Source organism: Petromyzon marinus, chromosome 52 (assembly GCF_048934315.1).
Source record: "Petromyzon marinus isolate PM22_M1 ecotype Great Lakes invasive population chromosome 52, UKy_Petmar_22M1.pri1.0, whole genome shotgun sequence".
In the NCBI taxonomy this organism is placed as follows: Eukaryota; Metazoa; Chordata; class Hyperoartia; order Petromyzontiformes; family Petromyzontidae; genus Petromyzon; species Petromyzon marinus.
Genome location: NC_133718.1, coordinates 3,040,610 through 3,048,886, shown reverse-complemented (window position 1 = coordinate 3,048,886; position 8,277 = coordinate 3,040,610). Strand labels below are relative to the sequence as shown.

General features: G+C 56.3%; 1 protein-coding gene across 5 annotated transcripts in view; it reads right to left on the bottom strand.

Annotated features, from left to right (window-relative positions):
* Positions 1-348: 348 nt before the first annotated feature.
* Positions 349-8,277, bottom strand: part of LOC116953529 (rho guanine nucleotide exchange factor 18-like) — a 166,045-nt gene continuing 158,116 nt past the window's right edge. For all 5 annotated transcript variants that reach the window (XM_032973801.2, XM_032973802.2, XM_032973806.2 and 2 more), the window contains 5 exons: positions 7,267-7,467; positions 6,625-6,879; positions 5,320-5,778; positions 4,447-4,522; positions 349-3,299 (listed from right to left, as the gene is read on the bottom strand). In XM_032973801.2, the coding sequence (XP_032829692.1) occupies positions 3,037-3,299; positions 4,447-4,522; positions 5,320-5,778; positions 6,625-6,879; positions 7,267-7,467 (1,254 nt within the window). In that variant the 3' untranslated portion in view covers positions 349-3,036. The remainder of the gene's footprint in view (positions 3,300-4,446; positions 4,523-5,319; positions 5,779-6,624; positions 6,880-7,266; positions 7,468-8,277) is intronic.

Sequence of the window (8,277 nt, the reverse complement as noted above, 5' to 3'; positions counted from 1 at the left end):
GCGCACCATGAACACTCACCACGGACACTCACCGTGCACCATGAACACTCACCACGGACACGCACCGTGCACCATGAACACTCAGCATGAACACTCACCACGGACACACACCGTGCACCATGAACACTCAGCATGAACACTCACCACGGACACGCACCGTGCACCATGAACACTCAGCATGAACACTCACCACGGACACACACCGTGCACCATGAACACTCAGCATGAACACTCACCACGGACACACACCGTGCACCATGAACACTCAGCATGAACACTCACCACGGACACACACCGTGCACCACAGACACGCACCGCGCACCATCAACATGCACCGCACACCACATGTACAGCATGGTAGTTTGTTTATTCACCATTTTCATTGACAGTGTGATCCTGTATCTCAATGTGAGTGTATTGAAACAAGCGTCAGCTCTCGCATTAGGCCGCCGGAGGCGAACGAGACGGAATGGAAAGGTCTCGACGAGCCCCCCCCCCCACACCCCCTCCCAAAAAAAAAAACCACACACACGCACACACACCGTGAAAAAAGCCGAGCGGGGAGTGTGCGCGGGACGGCGTGCTTCTCGTTGTTGTGACGCGCGCGCGGGATGCGCGTGAACCAGCGTCGCGCGTGAACCAGCGTCGCGCGCACGCGGGTCTGGATGACGGGGGGGGGGGGCCGGCGGGGGATTTCAAACGGTGACGCTCGCAGCGGGAGATTCGGCGAGAGAGCACGCGGTGGCGGCATAACAATTACACAAAAGCGTTATTGACAACAACACGATTTAGGCAAAGATGCATTCTTATATATATAAAAAAAATTTTTACGTACACCTATATACACAGGGCATGGCAAACACCGTGTCAAAATTCAACAATTGCCGCGTTGTGCGTGCGGCGGCGTGCGCGTGTCGTTTTTCACAACAGTGGCAAAAAGACGTGAGAAGGCGTTCTCTCCAGTTTTTTTGTTTTTGTTTTTGCCACAGCCGCGCGGGTCGGGGTCTTCATCGGCGTCACCGTCGCGACAATCGCAAGCACCGACGTTCCACTGCGAAACCCGGCGGCCCGAGAGTTCCGTTCCAGCCGCCACGGGCGGCAGCGGTCGCGCAGCGGAATGCCCGCAGCGGGCCCCTGAACTCGGCGCGTCCGAGTTGGATTCCCAGCCACGATCGACTTGGGTGGGGTGAAGTGTGGCCGCGATCAACGAACGGACTACGTGTGCCCACTCTGTCGCCTCGGTGGGAAAGTTGACAGCACCCGCACAAGGCACTCTCGTTTTAGGCCGAGTCAACCTATAACACGGGTTAGAGGCCACTTCGGGCCGACTAAACGGGGGCGGCGGAGGGCAACACAGCAAAAATCCAGAGTTGTACTGTACTATGCTCGCACGTGCATGCTCACCGCCTTCACTGACCCGAACTAACCAGGAGTGGCGAAGTATGGTCAAACAACCCCCCGTGACCGGACACGGCGTGGCGAGGCCCTCATCCGGCAGTGGACCAACTGTGGGACCGTGCACGGCTTATAGCGACGTTCGATCATGGACGGAAGATTTAGCCATGCGAAACGTGAAAACTGGAAAGCGCCCCGTGTCACTTAAGAGCTATTGCAAATCCGATTCTATGCTAAGTGTAAAGTCACACGAGTGCTGTTTCCGATTGGGTGGCACCGCACAGACCACGTTGATCCCTTCGTTAAAAGGCGACCGTCTCTCGGCGTGGCGAGCCCTTTCCAAATGCCTGCTGTTACAATTCATTAATGAGCTAAAACGTGTTTCTTTTTTTTAAATAGACACACACACACACCGTTACATTATTCACGTAGAGTGGCAAACCAAAGCGTACAACACCGCGAAGGGTTTAAGCTCGCTCGTGCAGATTCTAAGGCGATACAGCAAAGGCGTTTTTGAAATATCTGCAGGTATTGTTTTTTTTGCGATTAAAAGATGTCATCATCTCCGCCAAGTTCTTCTTTTGACAAATAAAGAAGAACCCTTCTATAACTCATGGCGTTGTGTTCAGTAGTCGCTAAGCTAGTGGCACACATTCCAAAGCGTACTTACGATGAGAATTGCCAGCTTAACGGTTCTTAATATCCTTAAAGTGCTATCAACTAATTAAATAGAACGGTGTCCATTAAAGCATTTCATGTATTATTGGAATTTTTAGCGTTTTATTTTTGTTAAATAGCGCAATGGTGAACATTTAAGCTGTTTAGCAATAGAAGCATCCTGGATCCTGTCTGCGTGGAACGTAAATAATTGCCCATAAAATGTGGTTATTCGTTGTTCAAGAACACGGTTTTTTTATGTTTTCATTCTGTCTCTTATAAATACGCGCATTTTAAAAAATGCCATTTCACAGGCAGAGGGACCGACCTAAAACGATAACCTTGGAATGTATTATTATTTAAAACGCCATCTCCATTTCAAGCATTGTGTTTTAACACATACGGCTCTTGTACACATGCGCAAGGCATATGCAAGCTTCTCTTACAGCCTCTATAAAAGCGGTATGAAAATGTTACAAATATTTTTTGTGATCGCCTATTGAATAAAAAAATTAAAACCCCCATAAGGCTCAATCGAAGCACGATATTGCGCGCCATAATTCATTGCGCTTTCGATCCTCAACGCATTCCCCTCTTCTGCTATTTTCGCAACGCAGGTCAAGTCCACCGATGCCAGTGCATTAAAACAAAAACAGTTCCATCGACGCGCATCGAACCCAAACCCCTCGCACGCTCAATCGCTCGCTCGCGCGCGGGAGACGCGCAGGAGACGCGCGGTACTCGACGTTCTAGCGCAGAACGCGCGTCGCCAAAAGAGACCTTCAAGTCGTCAACCGCGACAGAGGCGTCAAAGCGGGCTCGCAAACCACGTCCAAGCGAGCGGCTCGCACGGCTTCGCGGCCGGCCATCTCGCTCGAATCAAGTCCCCCTCCGCCGCCGTCGCTTCTCCGTCCGTCCGCCCGCCCGCCCTCCGCCGTCTCGGCCAGAGCACGTGGCGTCGGTACCGTCCGGTGGCCCTGAACTTCAGCAGAAGAACACCTGCTCGGAGCTGCCGGTCTCGGGCCCGTCCTGGTTCAGGGGAGGTCCTGTTCCGCCGGCGGCGGCGGTGGCGGCGGCGGCGGCGGCGGCGGCGGCGGTGGTACCAGGGTGGGGACTACCACCACCCCCCGCAACCTTGAGGCCAGACGGCGGCACCATCGGACGTTTCGTCGGAGCCGCCGTGACGTTGGTGCCTGAGAAATTTGGCGGCTTGGTTTGCCTCGGCATGGTGCCGTGGAGTGACACGTCTGGCGAGGGAAAGCGGGGGGGGGAGGGGGGGGGGGCGTTTGGGAATACACATCGTTATCGTTTGGCTCGCATGATTTACCCTCGCACGTAAGGTACACCCTTTACGCACACATCACGTGATTCAATTTGATAACCTCATGATGCTGGCGAGTGCGGGATGGTGAACGGGGAGAAGCCTCCCACAGGGGCAGGTTCAGGTAACGCTTGCCACCGACATTAGCCTGGCCGGGAATCGAGCTGGGACCACCAGGTTACCCCAGCGCGGTGCGCGGAATCCCCGAGTCGCCACTCCGCCAACAACAACAACTTTGATTTAAAGCTTTCGTGACTGCAGGGATTCATATTCTTGGTTCTTTCGGTAAAGTCAAGTAGAAGGGAAACAATAAAATAATATTTCATATGTTTTATATTTTATTTTTATTTTTTTATTGTTTCCCTTCAACGTGACTTTACCGAAAGAACCAAGAATATAACAACAACAACATCGTCCGGCAACGGAGTTTCCAGACCCCCTTTTTCAGGAGGGTCCTGCAAAGGGGATATTTGGCTATTTCCTACCCAGATTAAACCAAGGATGAATAGGAGGCGGATAGGGCAGACAGGTCGCAAAACCTGCTTGCTGTGCTGAAATGAAGACCCACAACGAACCGACCACTGTGTTAAACGATTCTGCCCACCCTTCGATTCCTGGGTTGAAGGCAACAAAATGATGGACAAATGTGTATTTCACAAACTCAGTAGGGGGATATATTAAATATATGAATAAGAAAGTAAATTACGTATGTATGTAGAACTTCTTTTGCACCGTACGTAGCCAACCGTGCTAATTGGAGGTCCGGGGGAAGGACAACAAACTAAACACAAAAAGCAGTTCTAAAGAAATGAGTTTTCAATCTAGATTTAAAAGTGCATCGCTCCAGTGGCTTCCTAGTATCGGAAGGAAGAGCATTCCAGACGGCCGCAGAAGCGCATCTGAAAGCGCACAATGCAGTGACCGTCATTGTTCCAAGGCCATCCAAAAGCTGCAGCGTGGATAATCAGAGCTCGCGTGATGGTTATGCTCCTTATATCAGTATCAATCGGGGGTACATTATATGCATACATTAATAGGGGATATATTACATGTATAATAAAGGGCACACTCACCCTGTGCGGAGCTTGAGCTGGATGGCTCTCTCAGGCTGTGATGCTTGCTCTTGCCAAACTTATCTTTGTCCTTATCCTGGGTGAGGTTAGAGCACACAGAGACGAGCGGACACAGAGGCCAGAAGACAAAAAAAGACAGGCGGGCAAGCGGGCAGACACAGACACAGCAAACGCGTTAGCTTGTTTTGGCCCGTTAGCTTCTGCTGCTGCTGCTGCTGCTGATCAACTCTGCACAGGACAGGATGAGCACCGATGAGAACCACCCGCTGCGCAAGGGTTCATGGCCGAAACGCCGGGCTCCGGCCGTGCGCCCCTCTCATACTCGACTCTGGATAGGTTGCGGCGGTTTTCTTTTCAAAATGTCCACGTCTCCCCTTGTAAAACAGACTTGGTAATGATGATGACTTCAACTTGTGACGAGCCGCACAGCGTTCGCTCCACGACTCGTGAGATGCAAGGAACCACAGAAAAGCAGGAAGGCAGCAACGCGGTGAGCTGGCGCCAACAATCGCCCAAGCTCTGCGGTTCTCTATATATTAAGGTGTTTGTCAGTCAATGCATGAGTGTTGCTTGCTGTATTAACGAGCCCTCACTGGTTAAGACATGCTGGTAACTCTCAGCCCATCAACGTAATCTTACTGGGGTCAATACAATTAACAGCCACCGTGCAAATTCCAGTTTTGTATTCGTGGATGCCCTTGGGACTCGCTGGTGGGATGGGCCCTAGTCCCTGAGGATGCCCTGGGTCTCACGTATTTAGCACGTGGGAGGAGCCTGCAGGAATCGAAGCACGCTGGTCCTCAACCAACACGACGCAGGGTGGGGCAGGCCTTCATCGACAAAGGCTCGCGAGTTATACCACGCACACCATACCTTGTCCTTGTCTTTATCCTTCACCTTGCCTCCTCCCTCGGCCAGGAGCTTCTTGGGGATCTGCTGCACCACATCCGTGGGCTTGAGGCTCTGATTGGTGGCGCTGACCAGATGCTGGGGCACGCGGTAGCTCCCGTACGTGGGGTTGCGTCCGAACGTCGAGGCGTTGCTCTCCTCGCGGTGCAGGGAATTGCCGGGGACGGACGAACCGCCGCTGCCGCCTCCGACACCGCCGCCGACGCCGCCGCCCCCGCCGGCGCCGCCGCCGATTCGGACGCCGGGGTAGGGCGGAGGAGCGAGCGCAGGTTCCATCTCGATTCCACCGGCGTCCCCATCTCCGATGCTGAAGCTCGCCGAATGGTGGTGGTGATGCTGCTGGTGGTGGTGGTTGCTGCCGCCACCGCCGCCTTCGCCCGTCAGGTCACCCAGGAAACTGTTGGAGCGAGACGAGCGTCCTGTCTGGAGGACGCACAGAGGAGGGGGGGCGAGAGTTCTAGTTGGGATTTCGGGTGGCTGGCTCCGCGCCAGTGTAACGGTCGGCACACACTGGACCCAGAAGGCCGCCGGTTCGAATTGACCTCGTGGCGCGGCAGTTAAAAAAAGCAACGGAGCAGGTTTATTTAAATCACCTGGCCCCTTCTCCATGGAGGGAGCGCTGCAAATAGGTGCGCCGCACGTATGCCATCAGCAGGTCGTGTGAGCGTGTGTGGTGGGGGGAGCTGAAGCGTCGCGCGACGAAACCCGGTGACCCGAGTTCGTTTCCCGCTCGCGGCCAACACCCAGTGACGATTATCTGACACCTGTCCTGGGCCTCCCCTAGGTCGAATTAGCCTCAAACGAGTACCTGGCACGGAGTGTAAAACATCGCCACCGGGGAGACAAAGGCAGCCGGGCGTGGTGTTGGCCACCCACCCCCTGGTGTGCCGTGCCGGTCTTCATAGGTGCTGCCCTAACAACACTCGCCCCACCGGTTTGTTTACAGGCGAAACGGAGATCTGTCTTTGTTCTGCGGTGGGTTAAAAAGTGTGGGTGGCCTCCAAGACGAGTGACGGGCGTTGCAGTGTCGGACAAAATACCCCGGAGAGAGAGAGGCGGGTGGGCGCTCTCCAGCGCTCCCCCCGAACAGTGGCGACCTTTCAGCGGGCAGCGGCGCGGGCCAAGCAATTGCGGCGCTGGCTCCACCGCGGTCATGTCGTCGCTGTTCGCGTGGCGCGACCGAACCGGCCGCCGGCGCCGGCGCCGGCGCCGGCGCCGGCGCGACCATCCGCTCGCGCGACCCGCGCGCCACATCGACGCGACGCGAACCTTGGTGCCGTCGTGCGTCTCCGCGAGGCCCTGCTTGCGCTGCTGCAGGCGGCTCTGCAGGGTTTCGAGGCGCTGGCGCTCGCGCTCGACGGTGCGCTGGCTGTCACGCAGGTGCTCGAGGTCGCGCTGGTAGTCCTCGCGCTGCTGCTGCAGCTCCTGCCTGTGGCGCTCGGACTCCTCGCGGGCCCGGCGGCTCTCCTCCTCCTGGTGCCGCAGAGATCGCTGGCGCTCCTCCAGCACCCGCTGCTGCTGCTCCTGTGGTGGAACACGGTGGGGGTGGGGGGTGATGGGACACGGGGGCAGAGAGAGATTACGAGGAGAGGGGGCACGGGTGCGGTGCGGTGGATAGGCAGTGGCGGTGGTGATGTTGCAGACAATGGTGATTGGTGGTGACAATGATGGCCATGGTAGAAACAGTATCGATGAAGACGATCTCCGGACAGGGCGGCACATACGGACGCACAGGCAAACAAAACTCGACAAAAGTCTTTAAATCCACCCCATGCACCCCAACGCCCTTGGTTCAACACAACGAACGACGCCGACAGCGGCGGCGAGGGCAGCGCGGCCCTCGGCGACGACGCCGGCGCCGCCGCCGACCGGCGCCCGAGACCGTCGCGTGGCGCCCGCGATGCAGCTCGCCTGCTTGTGCTCCCACTGCTCCTGCTCGCGCACGAGCTCGGCCTTGCGGCGCTGCACGCTCGCCAGCTCCTCGCGCTGCTTCTCCATGTTGCGCTGCTTCTCGTGCTCCAGGAAGAGGCTGCCGGGCCGTGGCGCCCGGCTGCCCTCGCGCTCGAAGAAACGCTGCAGCTCCAGCGCCGAGTCCTGGCGGCTCACCGCCACCTGGGGGGTCAAAGGGCACGTGCGTGTGAATGTGCACGTACGTCGTGAAAGAAGTTCAACATACGTACATACATTGTTGCACGCGCGATGCAATGAGAAGGCCTCTAGGAAGGGAAGGGTAGAAGCAGGTGTACCGTATGCGCGAGTGTTCCTCCCTACCTCGATTGATGCTATCATGAAAAAATTAGGACTTCGAATTTCATCAGAATTTTTGGACGTGACTAGGTCGAGCGATTGATGATGACGACGATGATGGTGGCAGCTCCGAGCCTCCGCTGCACTATGCTCAGGTGCCAAAGGTGAAAGTGAGGGATGATGGGTAATGGGCGGGATGGGGCGGGTTACAGCGTTCACGCCGGGCGCAGCGGACAAAGCCGTGGACGCCAGCAACGGCGAGGCAGTAAAAGGAGGCCAGGCGTTGGCGACGCCCTCGCCGTGCCGGCCTTCAATAGGCGTCCGCTCACGGCACTCGCCCCAACGGCGCGGCGCAGGCTCCGCGGGGAATCTTTTGTCTTTGCGTGTGGTGCTGGAAGCAGGGCCGGGAATGTTGTTTCCAGCTTGCGAAGTATCGGGCGAACGAAGTATCGTTGGCCCGATGAATGGGGGGGAAGGGGGTAGCAGGGGGCGTGGGGGGGTCACGATAGCTCCCATAAAGACGATCCGATATGAATGGGGCAACGGTAGAAAGTCGTTGCTGCCACGGAGGGGACCCTTCCCTACGCTCCCACCGCAGAAAACTGTGGCCGAGACGATTCACAACCGCGTTCAGGGTCATAGCTGCAATCTGGAGGCATGGGTCCATTTTTTCGT